Here is a 20,491-nt window from a genome sequence, read left to right on the forward strand (position 1 = left end):
CTAAAATAAATAAATAAATAAATCTTTAAAAAAAGAAATCCACAATAATAAGTAAAGATTCTCGGATTTTTTTTACTTCCAAGTCCCAAAGATTAATATGTTTTTTGAGAATTTAGAAACAGTACAATGAATGAGGATTTAAATGGGTGGTGAGAGACTGTTTTGAAATTTTGCCTAGGGCCAATCTTATTCCTGGAGGAAAACTACTGGTCTCCAGGAGGCACAGGCTTCTGCAGGGAAGCAAAGCTATTTGGCAAAGGTCACAGGGTATGGAAGACACAGGGATTTGCTATTGTTTGTCTTATCTCCCATGTCCTCAATTTCTCCTGGAAACATCATTTCACTTTTGTCTTGACTGACAAATCAGCTTATACGGCTAAGGTAGCTTACATGAATGGTGTAGCTGAGGTGCTGTTTTGGTCCAGAATCCGAGGTCTTTTAACTACTCCATGGCCCAAAAAACTTGGCCAAATAGCGGGATCTGTGGCTTCCCTTGTGCCAGACCAGTTCAGGTGGAACCAGATGTGATCAAACCATGCCACGGTCTCAGCAGTGATTGCTCTTTTGAGAAGAAATTATTCTCTATCACCCTATGAGAGACAATGCTGTCTGTATAGATTCCCTCTGGTTCTGGGAGACTGGCAAGCAAAGAGAGGGTATGAATGAAATCCAACAGGCCCATGCTTCACTTCTCATTTCAGTCCAGCTCAAAATGGAAGCCTCTTTGGCTTCCATTAGCAGGAACCAAAATTGCCCTTGGAGACTCTGAGGCTCTGAGCTGCTAATTAGGTATACAGGTAGATGCAGAAATAAAAGACGTACATCATAGAGATGTAGATGTTGTCTGTGGTGAAGTAGGTGACGTTGATGTAGATATTGTAAATGTTGTGATGGAGCTGTCCATGACATTGAAGTAAGTGCAGATGTAACGATACAGATATAAATATAGAGTAGCTGCCAACAGAGATGTAGATGAGACTGGCATAGCCGTAAACGTGGATGTAGTTGATGTGGATGACAGATTAGAGTTTCTCAAATGTCAGCACTATTGACATTTTGGGCTGAATTATTCTTTATTTTCGGAGCTGTCCTGTGCATTGTAGGATAGTTAGTAGCATCTCTGGGCTCTACTCACTAGATTCCAGAGGCACACTTTTCCTGCGGGGAATTGTGACAATCAGAAACATTTCTGGATGTTGCCAGATGTCTCCTGGGTACGAAGTTGTCGTGGTTGAGAACCACTGCTTTAGACAATGTGGATGTAATGTCAGGTAGACGTTGATGAGGATGTGGGCATAGATGTAGACAATGCAGATGATGGACAAGAAAGTGTAGCTGTAGGTATTATAGATACATCGATGTTAGAAAAGAATATGTAAAGACAGACGAGAAGATGTAAGAGGAGATGTAAATGCTCTCACTTTGAACATGGATGTAGATGACATACATGACATGGCTAATGTTGATGGTATCAATGTAAGTTGTATGATCTGGGCAGAAAAATGCTGGTGTTGGTGATGCAGATGAAAGATTAGACTAGAAGATTAGATAAAACCAGACTTCAGGTATATGAGATAGATATCTGGATAGATCAATATAAAAAGAATTTTCCCACTGTGAACTTAAGTTTTTTGAAGATGAGGATCATATCTATATATACTGATACCTCCCAGAGCAATTTGGAGGTACTTACGAATGATCTATTGATTGTTTAATTAGTTCTACCTGTTAAGAGCCAATAAAGTTATCTCTTATATTCAAATATATTTTCAATTAAGTAAACAGATTGTCTTCAGGAAAGTTTGTGGTTATTTAAAACTCCAAGTTATAAATAAAAGTATGTGGGTAGACATTTAAATACTCAAAACATATCCTGCATATATTTTTCCAACATTTTGTTATGAAAATTTTCAAACATACAGAAGACTTGATAAAAATCTACAAATAAGACCTATATACCCACCACTTAGATTTTACCATTAACATTTACTTTACTATATATAATTTATTGTACATTACTATGCTATACTATACTATATACTTATAAAACTCATGTCTATCCATCTGTCCATCCATCACTCCATCTTATTTGTTGATGCATTTCAAAGCAAGTCCTACATGTGTTTTTCACTGATTCCCTAGACAACTAAATTCCCCCAAATACTACTTTTGACTTCCTATAATTACATATTGTCACCTTGCCTAGGATGGTCATAGATCACCCAGGATGCTTTTCAGAATAAACCTTTGTGGGACTTAGGAGATCATCAAGACATTAGTTAAAAATTTGAAACTGAAATTCAAGCCAGGGTAAACCCAGAGTTTATTAAGGAGAGACACTGAGAACAGGCAGGCTGTGGCATTTCTCCCACTTCTTTGGGAGAGTTTCCAGACCTCGGGTAAGCAGCATCCTGTCAGGAATGTTTTTTTAAGTGTGGTGTTGCCTGAAGCAGAGAAACTGTCCTGTGATCTATTAAGGTCCTTTTCAATAGAGTCATCTGATTCTGAGGTCTCTCATTCTCGACTAAAGACTGATACTGACATTGAAAAAAGACAAAAAATGATGAAAACCAGAAAGACATTAGACTTCAAGAAATAGATAGCTTCATTAGTACAAGATCACCTGACAAGTCTCAGATGGTCTCTCAACTCATTCAATAAACCTTTTTTTATTTTAAGATATATGTATTTATTTATTTGAGAGGGAAAGAGAGAAAGAGCATAAGCAAGGGTAGGAGCAGAGGGAGAGGGAGAAAATCTCTCAAGCAGAACCCCAGGCTGACCCCACAGCTTGATGTGGGGCTCCACACTGGGCTCGATCCCATGACCCTGGGATCATGACATGAGCTGAAACCAAGAGGCGGATGCTTAACCGACTGAGCTACCCTTCAGTGAAGGGTACCCTTCACTGAAGGTGCCCCTTCAGTGAACTTTGGTAGTATGCTCATACACCAGACAGCAACTGCATCAATGGTTCTGCTTTCACAGAGGTCCTAGCCTTTCTCGCAGACATTGCCAAGTGGTCAGCTCGCAGCTGGCTGACCCATAGTTTAAGCAAATGCTATTCAGAGTCCTGACGAATCTGACTTCTTCCCCTAGAACTGACCAACATGAGACTCTTCAGAATCACAGTTCTCTATATCCCCCAAACTCATTATGCTTAACCAAATTTGGAAATCTCTCCAAAACATCAAAGCTGACAAGAACCTGCTGAAAGTCCATTGGCTGTGGACTATCGCATTTCCAAATATCCAGTAAGACATTTACTGAGTGGAAGGAGTGTCCATCTCTCAAGTTTATTGAATTGTTACAGGGCTGTGGTCAGTCTGAGCTGCCAATATGTTACCAGGCTGGGCTAAAGAGGGCTAGATACGGGACCCTGTGACATGGGTGGAAAGCTACTGAATAGTGAATAGTGAAATAAACCATCTGCACCAATTAGAAGAAGGTGTACCTCCTACTTGATTCTGGGAAGGTTTTCCTTGGGCTTTGAGGGTGGGGAACAGAAAGTTTGTCCACGAGTCTGGAGGATGGGAGAACACAGAGTAGCAGATGCTGTAGATGCCCAGCCTGTATCTCCTTGGGCCTTGACATTGCACAGATACCAACATGACTTCGAACAGCCAGTATCTGCCTCTTTACCTGGGGGCTCTATGTGGTGGCCGGGGTCTGCTCTGCCCATGCACATAGCAAGCCAGACATGCTGGAGCATCAGTGCCATCCCAGGTGCAGCCTTTGACAAAAGAGTGATGGGAGCTGGTGCTCACATGCCCTCACCTCTTGCTCCTCATGCAGGATAACTCTGAGGCTTACGTTCTGCCCTGGTGCCCCAGGTTGTGCAGTGGGATTGAGTTCTGGTTGTCCACAGCAGCAACTTGCTTGATGATGCACCTCCTATTGGCCTCCTTTTCTCCTATCTCAGCTCCCCACTCCCCCACTCAAGTAAGCTACTTGCATTTGAATTTGTGCAGAGTCTGTTTCTGAGGGATCCTAAACTAAGCCACACAGGCAGCAAACAAAAGCTCTGAAAGTCCCTCTGCCTCCTTATTTTCCGTCCTGTAATCCGTGAAGGCCATCAGAAAGCAGAGAAGACAGGGCCTGCCAAACTCTCTTACCTCAGCCCAGAAAACTCAAGGGCATCTTTTCCTAGTAACAAAGAAATTCTGTGCCTTTGGGAACAGCTGTCACAGTGTCAGCTCTGGCTTCATATTACTTAACCACGCACCACCACCTCCCAGGATGCAATCTGAGAGCCATCAGAAATACACTGAAGGAACAGCGGCACAATCCTGGCCATGGCAGCAAATCTCCCACGTCCCTGTTCATCTCTGCCCCAGCCTGATACGTAGCAGCATGGAACACTTTCAAGTACAAGTCCCATCACTAATGGAACCCTTGGAGAAGAGGTTTTAATGGCCCTGGAAGCCACTGTGCTTACACTGAGCATCTGAGTGAAAGTCAAGGGGACAGATCGATCTTCGGTTTTCCCCTAGAGATTAGGCCAGAAGACAATCACTGAAACACCAAGACACAAAAGAAACTGTTACCTCTTCAATGAGGTTGAAGCCTTTGCAAACTCAGTGCTTAAAGGGTTGCTGAGCCTGGGTGGCTCAGTCGGTTAAGCGGCGAACCCTTGATTTCAGCTCAGGTCATGATCTCAGGTCATGATCACAGGGTCCTGGGACTGAGCCCTGGATGGGGCCCCACACTCAGTGAGGAGTCTGCTTGGGGATTCTCTCTCTCCCTCTCCCTCTGCCCTTCCCCCTTCTTGCACTTTGCAGCCCTCCTCCCAATAAATAAATCTTTACCAAAAAAGAGTGTTATTCTGTTGATGTAATCCAATTTGCAGGTTGGGAAATACCTCCATATTTTGTTGAAATAAAATAATTACTGTTGCCTATGTCTATACACTAACAGAAGTTCAAGTGGGGAGATGGGCAGGTCATTTACTATTATGAGGAATGCTGAGCATCCTAATTCCCTTTTCTCTATGATGTGGGAAATGGTGAGAAGCAGGATTCACCCCCGACTATAGAAGCCAAATCAGATGTCCCTTTCCCTGACCCCCAGCTACTAGAGGACAGCCACATGATCTAGTATCAGCAAATCAGACGTTCCCATGCAGGACTTAATTTAGACTCGAGAACAATTTAGAATCTAGTGCAGCAGTGGCACCTAGGCTTCCGGCCATAGCTGCAGTGGTATTCAACAGCCAGAGTGCAGCAAGGCCAGAGTCAGGAACATTCCAACCAGACCATCCCTGCAGCATGACCTCAGCTGCATTCCTGCCACCCAGCCTCCTTTAGATCCTGCCTTTTTTCAAAACCTGATTATCCAGATTTCTGGATCAGTTCTGTTTGCTACCCATTTGGCTTCTACTAAAGTCAGCTGAAGTCCACTTCTGTTGTGTACAATGCAGAGCTCTGACTGGCACAGAAAGTGACATCCCCTAGTATACGCAGTCACCCTGGAGGACGGGGATGTGGGTTCTTGTTCGGGTGGGGGTAGGCATCTAGATAACTAGACAAGGGGGTCTTTATCTCCTTCCCTGCAGAGGGCTTGACTGCATAATTGCTAAATTACCCTTACTCTTCAAACTCTGTGATTCTACATGAAGTGTTGGCCAGTGAAGACCCAAAGATACTTGAGTTTCTCCCTCCTTAGTGATAGGGGAAGAGTATCTGGAAAAAGATGTCACTGTGTGAAGCCCACAGAGAGATCTGGTCCAAATCAAATAATCAAAGAGTATCTCAAGCCACTCTATGTGTGCATAGGTCCCCCAAAGGGGCGAATGTACCTGGTAAACACTGCTTTGGACATCTCAAGGCCAAGAATATCCATAGTTCATTTAATGGTGTCCATAAATGTCTGCTATATGAGTGGTCCCATTGGAGACAAAGAAAGTCAGAGATCAGACCGCAAGACTGACTGGCACTTTTATGTATGCAGTAATCTAAATAATCTTGTAGCCATGAAAACAAGTGTGGAGAGTGGGAAATGTGGTCTTTACATGCATAGATCATGGATTTTTAGGGGGACAGTAAATATCGCTTGCTTTGAAACACTTCCCATGGTCACACTATAACAGATGCAGGAAAACCCCATTGGAAACATGGTACGTCAGGAAAACTTTTGCAGTTTAATGACATACGAATTTATTTGTAGAGTAGTTCCAGTTTTTATAGGAGAGCAGCTAGTGCAGATTGAAAGAGGTTTGAGAGCTACAAATGCAATGGTAGACCCTTGCTTAAATCTTGATTCAAATAAAACAACTGTAAGAAGACATTTTTTCAGACAATTGGGAAAAACTGAACATGGACTGAGTATCAGATAACATTAAGGAATTATGGATGATTACCGTCAGTTATTCAGATGGCCCTTTCAGATGGTGCTTTTTTTTGTTTTGTTCTGTCCAGTCCTTTTCCATTACCGATAGATGCTCTGTTCACAGGGGAAATAAAAGAATGCCTCAGATTTGCTTTAAAATACTCTAGCACTGGGACACCTAGGTGGCCCAGACGGTTAAGGGTCTGTCTTTGGCTCTGGTCATGATCCCAGGGTATTGGGAACGAGTCCTGCATCGGACTCCTTGCTCATCAGGGAGCCTGCTTCTCCCTCTGCCTGCTGCTCCCCCTACTTGGGCTTGTGTGCTCTCTCTCTCTGACAAATAAATCAGTCAAATCTTTTAAAAAATAATAAAATAAAATACTCTAGCATCGTACTCCTCAGAATATGGCCTGTGGATCAATGCAAATTGCGTGCTGTTGGTATAAGTGTTTAGAAACCGTTATGACACTCGGCGTTGTCGTAGAACCCAAGCAGGGGTTAGTGGCTCACTGGCCAGGGAAGAGCCTGGTCTGAGTGCTGTTGAACTGGGATGGTGAGCTGCATGTGCTCTGAGCACGAGCTGCGTGCTGGAGGGGGCCAGGACGGGACGGACACTAGACAAAAAGGCCCTTCACTGTTGATAGCTGAAGAAGCAACGCTTTAGCACACACACAGAAAGGCTTGGGGGTGGGGCGGATTAATGAAAAAGAGCTGCAGAAAGCCGACGGCTGTTGAAGCTAGGTGATGGGCACGTAGCACGGAGCTCTCCACGTTTGTGAAAGCCTGAAAATCTCCATCATTTGGTTTACTAAAAAGTTAAAAAGAAATCTAGTCTGTCAAGGGCGATATTTTAAATAAGTACATTTTCAATACATTTCACAGATTTATATCGACACATAGAGCGTATGTGTAATAGGTGTGTGTTTCACATAAACTACTGTAGAAATGACACGCAGGATAATACATTGTTCACATAGGGATTATATGTCAGGGTTCAGGTAAAACTTTATTTTACAGAAGTTGTGGGTAAACCAGCAAAGCAATTTGCTGCATCATGAGCTTGGTGAGCTTTTATTATATAATAAATTGTGATTATATAATAAATTCCTTGAGGCCAAGTTTCCTGGGAGATACCCTCTGTGTCTCCATAGGACTCAACACAGGGGACCGCAGAGTAAATGGTGCTTAATAAACACTGGCTGATAGGCTAAACTCAGGAAATGAATTGCTCTGACCAGTAGTTTAATTCTCCATGCAGTAACGCCACACCGCTCAATCAATTTGAAAATCAGTTTCCCGAATCCACCCTCGTGGGGATTTGTCACAGAATGTTTGAGCCTGAGGGAAACTTGGAGCTTTGCTAATGTCCTCATTCTGCAGATGGAAATGAGGCCTGGAGGAGTTAGATGAGCCTCACTGGACATCCTGCTTGTTAATGGCAGCACTGTTGCCTCAGCGGCCTCCAGTCTGCCATGATGTTTTCCAGAAGGGACAAAGCCACCTCCTCCTTTCCCCATCCCTTACTCCTGCTTTAAAATTACATGGTCTCATTTGCAGGAACGAGAAAGAGTTGTCAAGCTGGCTCTACCAGGAGGCTGAACAGAAGATGGGACCCCATCTTCTGAGGGATGAAATGGGACATAAGATGGGATGGGAAGAAGATGGGACATGGGAATGAGCTCATGTCATAATGGGTATTTACCCAGGACTGGTCTGTCCCTAGCCTGGCTGTCCCTAGCCTTTAGGAAGTTTCCATCTCTTTGGGGAAAGAAGATATATACACGTTAATAGCTATAGGAAGGTCCTACTATGTAAGATTAGAGCATAAATGAGAGGTTGGGTAGACTCATGGGGGCTAGAGAAGGCATGGGATGTTTGGAGGCTGTGGAGCTTGGGCATAAGGTCTGAGGACTGAGAAGAGGGAAGAACACTTAGGTTAGAATAGCATGACGCTAGGTTAGTGCTTCACCCGGCTGGTATTAAGGAGCTTGGGAAGTTTCTGGGGGGTGAAGGGGGAGGTAGGATGGGATTCAGTACTGACTAGATTTAGAAAGACCCCACTGGTAGCAACAGTGTATGGGAATAGCTGGAAGCAGGAACCTTAAGGAGAGCCTCAAGGAGATAAAAGCTTGAAGCAGATAATGGCAGTAGGAAGAGAAAGAAGCAGCAGATGTAAGAATTTCAATTTTTGAGCAACCTCTCCCCACTAAAAAACTCCAAAAAAACCGAACACTACCGCCAGGTGCTATTCTAAACACCATAAATCAGAACTCATTCGAGCACTCTGAACTAGGTATGATTGGGTATTTCTGTTTTATAGATGAGGAAACTGAGGCCAGTATTCTCAAGTAACAGGCCCAAGGACACATGCTAATAAATGACAGAGTCAAGATTCATACCCAGGCGGGGGGCTCCCAGGTCTCAGCTCTTAAAAACCACCGCGTGCCATAGTGGAATGTTTAAAAGCATCTCATCCCCCAGAATGTGAACCCAAATTTTCCAAGCCTGAGTGATTTAGCAAATGTTAATGCCATTGATGGATTACATATATCAAATGGGAGAAGCATTAGCCTGCAGGAAAGAGGAGGATATCCTTGACTTTCTATACATTTTGTTTAAGGTGACAAGGACACATCTGAGTAGAATGTGCCATGGGAAATTGGAACTACAGGACAACTTGGGAAAGACATGGTTGCAAGGTTGTTGTTGTTGTTGTTTTTTCCCAAACTTTGGAAAATGTTGTACCACTTTCGCCATGATTTCTAATGAGAAATCGCCCGTCATTCCAATTGGTTTTACCTATAACTAAGACATTCATCATTTCTCTCTGGTTGCTCTTAAGATTTTTTTCTTTAGTTTCCAGAAGTTTAATTACGCTGGGTTTTGATGAGGGTTTCTTTATTTTTATCCTAGTTCAGGTTCACACTATCTCTTGAATCTGTAGGTTTTGTCTTTCACCAAATGGAAGTTTTCAGCCACTATTTCTTTGAATATTTGTTTAGCCCCACAATCTTTCTCGTCTCCTTCTGGGAATCTGATAATATCAGTGTCAGTATCTTTTGTTACCGTGCCACAGATTTCTTCCCCCAGTACCTTTCCTCTTGTCTATCAGATTGAGTAAGTTTGATAGAACTGTTCTCAATTCAGCGATTCCATCTTTTGTCCTCTCCACTCTACCAATGAACCCATCCAATGAGGGCTTTTTTTTTTCCTTTTTTAATTTTGGTGGCTGTGCTTTTCAGTTCTATAATTTCCAGTTGGTTCTTTTTTGTAACTTCTATTTCTTAGATGAGGTTTTATATTTCTTCATATGTTTCAAGGGATTTCATAATTACTTGCTGAAACCATTTTATGGTAACTGCTTTAAAAATCTCAGCCAAATAGTTCCAACATCTGATTCATCTCACTACTGGTGTCAGCTGACTATCTTTTCTCACTCACATTGTGATTTTCTTGGTTCTTGGTATGACAAGTGATTTTTTTTTTCTTACTGTATACTGGACATTTTGCAAATTATGTTAGGAGACTCTAAATCTTATATACATCTTCTATTTTAGTAGGTAGCCACCCCGTTTGGGCTTTGGATTTTTTTTTTTAAGATTTACTTTTGTAGGCTATAGTTTCAGTGACAGTTTTCTGAGCCTTTGCAATGCTGCTTTGGTCTACTTTGTTCTGGCTTTGCTTAAGCTCCCACTGGATCCCTGCATGTGATGCTTATATGATATCACTGGGCAGATGTAGGGGGATGCCCTAGATCACCATCTGCCATTGCATGGAGGCCTGGGAGACCCCGGGCCTGCTGGAGCTACTAGCACACATGAATGCATCTACATTGTCCATTTTTTAAAAATTTTTATTTATTTATTTGACAGACAGAGAACACAAGCAGGCAGAGAGGCAGGCAGAGAGGGAGGAGGAAGCAGGCTCCCCACTGAGCAGAGAGCCCAATGTGGGGCTCGATCCCAGGACCCTGGGATCATGACCTGAGCTGAAGGCAGAGGCTTTAACCCACTGAGCCACCCAGGCGCCCCTACATCATCCATTTTTTATTCTAGCAGTTTTATGATTTTATCTTTTTACTTTTTATTTTTAATCCATCTAAAATTCATTTTGATATCAAGAGTGGGGTGAAGAATTTAACCTTTTTTTACTCTCCTCCCCCAGCTGGGGAACCAATTAAACCATCCGCTAAAAATTCCACCTTCTTACGAATTTGAAAGGCTACCTTCATCTAATTTTCAATTTACATATGCATTTATATCTGTGGGCCGAACTCTTTATTTTTTCTTTGATTTGTCTGCTTTCGTTGCTCCTTGAGTTACTGTAGAATTAAAAATGTTTTCCTATTAGACAAGGCTAGTCCCCTCTCTTTAATTTGCTAGCTATTTACGTATGTTTTGCTTTTAAAGAGATTTGTGACAGGGTTGCAGGGTAAAGAGCAGCAAAGGAAGATGGGGCTTGACCTGATAGAAGTTTCTTGCAGTGTTCCAGGAGAGAGATGGTGGGATATTATAAAGACATATGGCTACTATGTCTAATTTTTGACATATCTATATATTGTCTACACAGTTATTAATTTTATCACTAATTCAATTCACTTTTTAAAATTATTTATTTATTTATTTATTTAGAGAAGGTGTGAGGGGCCAGGGAGGGGAAGAGGGAGAGTGAGGGAGAATCTCAAGCAGTCCCTGCTGAGAGCGGAGCCTGACGCAGGGCTCAATCTCACAACCCTAAGATCAAGACCTGAGCCAAAATCAAGAGTCAGATGCTTAACTGACCGAGCCACCCAGATGTCCCTAAGTCAATTCACTTTCAAATTGTAAATATTTATTTTATTTAAAAAAAAATTTTTATAAACATATAATGTATTATTAGCCCCAGGGATACAGATGTGTGAATCGCCAGGTTTACACACTTCACAGCACTCACCACAGCACACATACACCCCCAATGCCCATAACCCCACCATCCTCTCCCCACCTCCCTCCCCCCAGCAACCCTCAGTTTGTTCTTCGAGATTAAGAGTCTCTTATGGTTTGTCTCCATATTTATATTAGGCTTATCCTTTGTGCTATCTGCAAAAGCACAGATTAGATGCAATAGTTATATATTTTCTAACATATTAAACTGAATAGATAACAATGAAAATAAACATTGTTTGTTCACGTAGTGCCTACAGTATACTACCAGCAGTTTGAGAAACAAAGGGTCTGAGCAAACTATTCTCATCTGTTCTCCATATGAAAAGCCTCACTCAGAAGGGAGCCACCTGGGTTGGCTAGTGATCTCCGTCGCTTGAGCCGGATTCTGGGTGCACAGGTGGGTTTGGGTTGTGAAAATCATCAGGAGGTTCACTTAGAAACTCCTCTCTGTGTGATTAGCACAATTCAGCAAAAAGTTTTCAAAGTATCTCTGTATTGTTTTGTGCTAATGACTGCTACTAAGATCCGGCATGTACTCACATAGGTCTTGCAAAGCAATGACTAATGAAGTGAGTAGTCACCATACAAACATAAAACGTAACAATTTCTCTTCAGAGTTCTGATGTTCCTGCAAGCAAATCTACCCTCTTGGAAAGGGCCATAGGGGATATCACAGGCCAGTCAGAACGTTCACGGGATGGTAGGATCTTGGTGAAGTGATCTGTAAGGCAGAAACAGATGATAATGCCAAGGCTAGAGCCTTAATATCCTTATCTCTTGGTCTTTATTAAAGGTAAACAGAGATAAATGGAAAATGCCATTTGAACCTCATGAAGATCAAATTAGATAGCGAGATTGCAGGGAATCAAATATCTTGTACTGACCTGTCACAAGCACTTACTCAGATACAAGCAAACACACAGCATGCTCTTTTTTTTTCTTCTTCATCTTTTTTTTTTTTTTTTTCAACCCTAAGATGATTCTGGCTTTTACATTTCTAAATTCTCTGGTTTCAGAGCCTGCCTCCTGCTGAGCTGCCCTTAGCACCCAGAATAAAAAAGGTTCTAAAATCACTGATACTAAAATCTCTCTGCCAAACAGAAGTAGTTTCCATTTTCTGTCCTTTAAGAACAGTAGAAAATAGGGGCACCTGGGTGGCTTAGTGGGTTAAGGCCTCTGCCTTCGGCTCGGGTCATGATCCCAGGGTCCTAGGATCAAGCCCCGCATCAGACTCTCTGCTCAGCGGGGAGACTGCTTCCTCCTCTCTCTCTGCCTGCCTCTCTGTCTACTTGTGATTTCTGTCTGTCAAATAAATAAATAAATAATCTAAAAAAAAAGAAAAGAAAAGAACAGTAGAAAATAATCCAGTCTCCTGTTAGAGGGCATGGAAACTAATTTCCAATATTTTTTTCAGTGACTGAATAATACTAAAACCCACAGCATTCTTCGGAGGCCTCCATTAACGGGTCCCACACTAAAAAGCAATAAAGTTACGGACCTTAAAATTCAACCTGCACATGTTCAATGGTTAAGTCCCGCTGGTTTCCTGATTATCTGTGGGTTAGTTGAATAGAAGCCTGGGTGGGAGAGATTCACATGATTGCTTGTCTTGTTGCCTCAAGTATCTCTCAAAGACCTACTCCTTTCCTATTTCCTCCCATTTGGGTCTCCCTCCGCTGGTGTTTCTGCACTTCTCTGTGAAATGCTGTTTCTTACCTCTGATCCTCTCAGAACTGGAAGCCTCAGTATGTAACTCCTGACCTTTAAAAGTCTCCTCTCCCCATCCGAATGTCCCCAAGAGACCTGCCCGAAAGGGCTCCCTCACTCTTCACAGACACTTGGAAGCCGATCTATTTGCAAAATCCACTTTCTGGCAAGCTTCTGGAATCTTCGGCCAACCAAATTTCACCTCAGGTTTCTCAAAATCTTAACTGCACAGGGTTGCCAGCTTCTCTTGTTCTCCCCCAAACAACGACAGACCTCCTTCCGTCAATGTCATGTTTGGGAAGGGCTGTCAAGGCAGGGATTGGCATGAGGCCTCCAATGGCAGCTTTAGAGAGCTTGGTGCCAAGTGATGTCATTCTACCCCCCAAGTCTCAAACGGGGGGTTCAGGACACGGCCACGGAGCAGAGCATCTGCCAGCACAAGCCGGCACTAGCTATTTAAAGCCTCTCCCTGGCGCAGCAAGGACAGGGCAGGGGTGAGGGGCCAACTGTTCGGAGGGTGACAGAGGGTGCCAGGAGTGGGCAGGCACAAGGCCACAATGACAGGGAGGAATCCACTTGGGCAAAGGATCCCTTTTCCTCTTCCTCCACGAACGGCCAAGGCCACATCTCATCAGTGCAGCACGGCCTGATGGAGCTTCCACAGACGTCGGTACGTGGTGCCCATTTGTTTTCTTCACACCTTCCACATTGGCAATCTGGTAAAGACAAGAGCCTTTCTTTTTTTTTTTTTCTTTAAAGATTTTATTTATTTATTTGACAGAGATCACAAGTAGGCAGAGAGGCAGGCAGAGAGAGGCGGGGAAGCAGGCTCCCCGCTGAGCAGAGAGCCCGATGTGGGGCTCAATCCCAGGACCCTGAGATCATGACCTGAGCCGAAGGCAGAGGCTTTAACCCACTGAGCCACCCAGGCGCCCACCCCCCAGCTTTTTTTTTTTTTTTTTTCAATTTGCAGGTATTAGCTCTTAATAGAGGGTCCAAATGCTCCTTCCACACCCCGTTCATATTATAAAACCGGGAACTCTGGCTTTGGAGAGACAACATTATGATTAACATGTGATCCATCTTAAACTGTATTTAAATCTTTATATTATTTTGGGAAATACAATCTCAATCACATGGCCTCTGTTTTACAGCTTGGTCTGATTCCTGTACTTCATTCCGTGCAGAGCTTTAAAGCCTTCAAAAAAACCCACATCTAATAAAAAACCCTGTTCTCTCGGGTTGGGTTCTCCCAGAAGTAGACTCCGAGTCAAGGATTCAGGTGCAAGAGCTTTATTAAGGAAAGGTTCCCAGGAGACACCAGTAGGTGAACGGGAGAAGGAGGACAGGGAGACAGAAGAGGCTGAGCAAGGCGTGATTTCCCGGGAAACCCAAGTCTTGGTTTGATCCCGAAGGGAGCTCTGGAGAGTTGTTATGCCGCAGATCATGTCCTTCCTTCCTTGGGGCAAGGAAGCTGTGCTTTTGGGCTCCCCAGCCAGACAGTCTGGGCCTTAAGTCAAAGGGTGGGGTGGGGTGAGAGGTGGTGTGAACAGAGAGGCTCTCCAACCCACAAACACTGCTGGCTCATGGGGGGCGGGGGGCTGGAGCCACAGGACTGGCCAGAGAGGCCGGAGGAGCTGTGGGGGAGGCACTGACAGCACAGGCCACAGGGCCATCCTCCACGCTGCCTGCCCTTACCACTGGGGGCGTCTTAGAGAGCTTTCATCACGTTCTGCCGCAAGAGGAAACGAATGACATCTTTTGAAAGTCCCGGGGTTGGCTTTTCATCATCCAGAGACACACTTCCTTCTCCCTGTGGGTAGAAGTGGGCGTCCTTGGAATGCCTACGTAAGACCGCGCAGCCATCCCGGTTGAAGATGACCCGGGCCATCTGGAAACTGCGAAGGGCATACTTTTGGTTCTCTTGGCCCTTCAGTTCATTGATTTTCTGAGTCAGGCACTGGCAGACCGAAGCAGAGAGTGGATTTCTAGCGGCTGGCTGGGGATGGCCAAACATTTCATAGAACCTATCCAGGGATTTCCGAAGCCCATCGTCCTCTGTCGTGGTCTCCGTCTGACCCTTTACACAAGGGTCAAGCCAGAAGTTCTCAGAGGTCCAGGAATCATTTTGTTCAGTATTTAGGTTACTGGTGTCTGCAAGACAAAACACATTCCAATACTCGAACACATATTTAAAAAAGCCAAAAACAGACGATGTCTCTTCAATTCACCACACCTACTACTTTCTTGGGTGACTGGTAATGGGCACAATTAGCTGATATCAGAATTGATTCCCACTATCCTGGGGTTATGCCACTTGTTTGCTCAAAACAAGAACATCTTATTTGTATGTTCCAGGAGTTCTTCATCTATGGTCTTTGCATAGAAGTTCAGGGTAGGTGTGAATTTGGATGGGGATCAAAATCATATCTTTATTTTCACTAACCTCTCCCAGAAATTAAGCATGACCTCCCATAATGTAGGCAACAAGCCTATTAGCAGCAGTAGCTATGACTTTGTTACCAACAGCTCACAGCTATTTTCATATCACCTATAGTCTGCAGAAGATGTTTTTAAATATCATTTATGCCTGTCACTATGCTATGGCCTGAACTGTGGTTCTCCAAAATTCATATGTTAAGCCCTGCTGCCTAATGTGACTATATTTGGAGATGGGGCTTTTAGGAGGTTATTAGGGTTAAATGAAAAGTTGTAAGGGTGGAAGCCAAATCTGATAGCAGTGGTGGCTTTATAAAAAGAGGAAGAGATCTTGCTCTTTCTCTCTCTCTCTGTCCATGTGCAGGAACTGGGGGAGGGCCAGGAGAGCCCACAAGGAGAAGGTGGCCTTCTTGAGGCCCGGAAGCCCTTCCCAGAACCCAGCCATACCAGCACTGTGGTCTCAGACTTCTGGTCTCTAGAAATCTGAGAAAATAAACTTCTATGGTATTTTGTTATGGCGATCCAAGGAGACTACGATACGGTGCTTTGAAATTACAGCAGTTATTAGTCCTGATACTAGATCTTATTTTTTAAGCATTCATTTACAAAGCATATATTAAAGACTCATAACTATAGGGACCAAGCGGAGGGTTGCTGGAGGGGAGGTGGGGGGAGATGCAGTAATTGGGTGATGGGCATTAAGTGGGTGACGGATACATGATGGAATGAGCACTGGGTGTTCAAGGCAAGTGATGAATCACTAGATTCTACCCCTGAAACTAGTAATACAACATATGTTAACTAACTGGAATTTAAATAAAATCTTAAACCAGATGCCAGCGGGATCCAGGGCACAAATGCAGTAAATGTAGTTTACTAATGTAGACAGTGCTGGGTATTTACACAGTTCAGACATTGTCTTTCTCTATTCCCTACAGTAATCCTATAGACTCTTTATCTCTCAATTAAAATCACCACCTTTGTGATTTGTAAAAGAGTCACAAACTAAGTGACTTAATAATAGACAATATGAAGGGGCGCCTGCCTACTTGTGATCTCTCTGTCAAATAAATAAATAAATTAAATAAATAAATAAAATCTTAAAAAAAAATAATAGACAATATGAAGCCAGAAATGGAGTCAAACCCTAGTCCTTGATCTCACTTTCTGTACTTCTCTGGGAACCATAATTCTTTTTTTTTTTTTTAAAGCTTTTATTTATTTATTTGAGAGAGAGAGAGAGCACAAGTAGGCAGAGAGGCAGGCAGAGAGAGAGGGGGAAGCAGGCTCTCCACCGAGCAGAGAGCCCAATGTGGGGCTCGATCCCAGGACCCTGAGACCACAACCTGAGACAAAGGCAGAGACTTAACCCACTGAGCCACCCAAGTGCCCCGGAAACCCTAATTCTTAACACAGGAATCTCTGAGCTCTTCCGAAACAAAGGACTTTCCTCTCAATGTGTTCTAGAAAAGATTCCACACAAATAATTTGCAGAATTCCTTATACGCCAACCAGTTTTATTCTTTAACATTTTATACTTTAAATCAAAATATTATATTTTCCTTTTCTGCTCTGATATAAGCTTTAATAAATTACTACCTTTAATTCCACACACACCCCTCTCACCCTCACCAACTCAATCAATAGCTATCATAAAAATATTTGTACTTGCTAATGATGAAAAGTTGTGTGCTACAGCCGGTGGTTTTACTAAAGGAGAAGGGATTTGGGGTTTTTCCTCTAGTCTTGTTACCAGCTAGACAGCATACTACCTTGCTGAGCTTTTGCTTTCTCATCTACAATAGTGTCAGTAAATGGTCTCTCTTCGAGAACTTCTGTGGTTAGACAAGGAACAGAGAAGTAGATAATCCAAAGCATCCAAGGATATGGACACACGTGGTATGAGACACATGTAGGCCCACACATGGACAGACATTCACGGGCCCACCGTACAGGTCGCCCAACAACAATGCACTTAGCTACCTTGAAGAATGGCTGATTCCAGGGTGGTTATAGGAAAGTACATGATGGGTACTTTGTTCTAGAATGCTCAAATACCAATGGGGGCTTGTCAAGGGGAGAGCAGAGGTCAGCTCGAAGGGGTCAGCTGGCTGCATCTGGAACAACTTGAGCATCAAAATCAATAATGAGAATAACGAATGATAGACCATTCACTAAAACAGAAAACCATGAATCCATAAAATAATTGAAAGTTTGCTGAGGAACAGGGTATTCGCAGTCTCAGAGTACTTCCCCCTAAAATACTTATCAGTTACAAATGGAAAAAGAATAACTTCATCGTGGAGAAACCTGGCACATATCACCTCAATCAAGTGACCTAAATGATGGGACCAACCGAAATTCTGTTGCCACTTGACCAGACACAACATGAAGACTCCAGCCACTTCTCTGATAGTCACACCAACGCCGCGTCACCTGAACCCAATTATGAGGAAGTGGCAGACAAAACCAAATTGAGGGACATTCTGTAAAATGACTGGCCTGTACTCTTCAGGTGTGCCAAGGTCATGAGAACCAAGAGAAGAGTGAGCAAGGCTGTTCCACACTGAAGGGCACCGAAGAGACATGACAGCTTAACACAACACATGATTTTCACCTGGATCTCTTTGCTGTAGAGAACGTTTCTGGGATCGCCTGAATGGGGGTTGAGGATTAGATGGTAAGAACGTACCCGGTTAAAAGTCCCGATTTTGCAAGTTTCACTCGGTTATGGTTATCTCCTCGTTCATAGGAAAATCAGGGTGGTGGGCATCATGCTGGCAGTTAAACAATTCGTGGGGGAAAAAGTTCTTTGTGTTGTACTTGCAAGTTTTCTGTGAGTTTGGGATTCTCGCAAGAAAAATAATGAAAACAAACCTCTGGAGGAATAATCATTAAGACTTCCTTTGGCGGCCTACTTTAATATTAACACAAACGAAAAAAGAGCCTTAGTCCAGGGCTTGGCAAACAGTCCTTGTCTAACAAATGGTAGTGGCTATTACAGAGCCAAGGGGAGAAGGGGCCGAGCCAGGGGTCCCACGATGGAAGGATGAGCTGTCCCTTCCCACCTTCTTCCCCAAAGATGATCTGGTCCTGGGGACATAAGGGAAGGGAAGAAAAGGGAAGGGACAGGACGACAGGGGCTGAGAAGTGTCAATGGGAAGAGTGGAAGGGAGAAAGAAGGTCCTCAGCAGTGACACTGAGAAAGCTGGGGAGCTCCTGAAACTGTCACCCAAGGCAACCATTGACACAGAGCCTTCCCAATAGCACAACAGTACCTGTTAAGGAACTGGTCAATAACTTTGATTTGAACCCAATGAGCCTAAAAAACAGGCTTGTCTCCTTGGTTTTTCATGTAAACATCAAGCAGATAGCAACTCATCTTCAAAGAAACCCTCCTTCCCTTTTCCAGAAGAAAATGACAACATGGGTTGAGTTATTTACTACATCAGTTCTTTTGAACACTGTCCCCAGCTCATTACAGTCTTTGATTTCCTTTTAAAACTTGCTTTACTACCAAGAACAAAGCTATCTCTCTAATCATGTGGCTGTTGCGGCCTTTCTGACATCTGGGATTTCTTTGCCAGCAAATAGAGTTAATCGCTTTTCTTTTCCTGATGCACCTACATGCGGACAGACAGCACGGTGATCTTGGATAACTCAGTCAGTTCCTGCATCCTCACAGCCAAGTTCAAACTGTACCTTATTTTTACATTAACATAGCCAGGACTTGTAGGGCTCTCAACTTGGGACAGTAATGTCTACTCTAGGGAGAGTCTGGGGATGTTTTCGTGTCAGTGATTGGAAAGTGTTACTTGTATTTGGTGAGTGGGGTCAAGGAGGTAAATGGCCTAGAAAGTACAGGACGATCCCATACAACAAAGAATCATCCTCCCCAAAATGCCCATAATGCCTCTTACCCCTTGAGAGGAACAGTGGCTCAAAGGATGATTTCTGGGAAGAGCAGGAAGTGAATGCTGAATCCCGCTGCTTTGTAATATATTGCTTTGTTTTGGGCTCCCAAGGTACCTTTTTCTAGCACCCCTTTGTACCATGCATTCCTCCCCTCTCAGACCTTGAGAACATTTTATTTTTCTCAGCAAGGGCCCCGGTCCCAATGATTGTGGCGTTATCTAAATTGAGTAGAATTTCCCTTTTGATTGCAATTTGCTTCCATCACGAATAGAATTTCTTTAGGAATTGACAAGAAGAAAGGCAGAAGGATGGCGCTGGGTATGGCCATGCTTTTGCAGGCATTGTTTCAAGGTCACCTATCTACCAGAGTACCTGTTGGTTAAATTACCTTTCGACCGGAGAGAAAACAGCTCACATACAGATGTTTGGGATTCTTACAAACCTAGAAGTATTTTTATATCTTTAGGAGTTATGGATGGTAGTTTGTTCAGTAATCCCAGGCAATCAATGAGCACGGAGGATTTGAGATTAACGGTTGCATTCTGTGAGACGCCATTAGCCTTTAGAAACCCAGATGTTTAATGGGGGTTTCTTGTAGAGAATCTTCCATGGCTACGTCTGTGGTTGATAACCGCGCAGCAGGATTTTATCACTGTGAAACATTTTAGCTTTCAACTTTAACAAGTTTTTCCTAAATGGATTTGATATTTAGCACTCTGTCACCGCAGCCTCAATGCCCGCCCACTCCGCCTTATTTGTTCAGACTTTCTTTTACTCGTGATTGCTAATTGGGAGGATCTGGGGTTTCAAGGCTGCACTGAGCCGAAAGAAATCAAAGATTTAATAAAAGAAGAGAACGATCAGGATTTAAGGAAAGAAGGAATTGTGGCTCATACAGTCTCCTTTTACGTTGCCTCAAAGGGAACGCTGCCCCTTTTCTCAGGGCGGTGCGCGGTACACGTTGACGTGTGGCCCCGCTGCCTTGGTTTGTCTGTTGGAGGCTCCTTGGGTTCTGTGTGGCTCTGAGAAAGTCATGCGTGTAGAAAGAACAAGGTGAGTGGGGGAGGCGGCATGTCCTGGTCATTAATGGTCACAGATTAGCACAGTCTCCTCTCCTTTATGACAGCAGTCAGACTTCCGAGGCCCCACAGGCTCGCTCCGTGGGTGACAGCATCGTT

The 20,491-nt window shown here is 43.5% G+C and overlaps 2 protein-coding genes across 10 annotated transcripts in view; both read right to left on the bottom strand.

Annotated features, from left to right (window-relative positions):
• The window catches only part of CHGB (chromogranin B), a 40,122-nt gene extending 26,741 nt beyond the window's left edge, over positions 1–13,381 (bottom strand). Inside the window, exon 1 of the mRNA XM_047746601.1 lies at positions 12,969–13,381. The gene's annotated coding sequence lies outside the window, so the exon portion shown is untranslated. The remainder of the gene's footprint in view (positions 1–12,968) is intronic.
• Positions 13,382–13,946: 565 nt separating this feature from the next.
• SHLD1 (shieldin complex subunit 1) overlaps positions 13,947–20,491 on the bottom strand; it is an 85,719-nt gene continuing 79,174 nt past the window's right edge. For all 9 annotated transcript variants that reach the window (XM_047745156.1, XM_047745160.1, XM_047745157.1 and 6 more), the window contains one exon: positions 13,947–15,113. In XM_047745156.1, the coding sequence (XP_047601112.1) occupies positions 14,671–15,113 (443 nt within the window). In that variant the 3' untranslated portion in view covers positions 13,947–14,670. The remainder of the gene's footprint in view (positions 15,114–20,491) is intronic.

This window comes from Lutra lutra, chromosome 9 (genome assembly GCF_902655055.1).
Source record: "Lutra lutra chromosome 9, mLutLut1.2, whole genome shotgun sequence".
Lineage (NCBI taxonomy): Eukaryota > Metazoa > Chordata > Mammalia > Carnivora > Mustelidae > Lutra > Lutra lutra.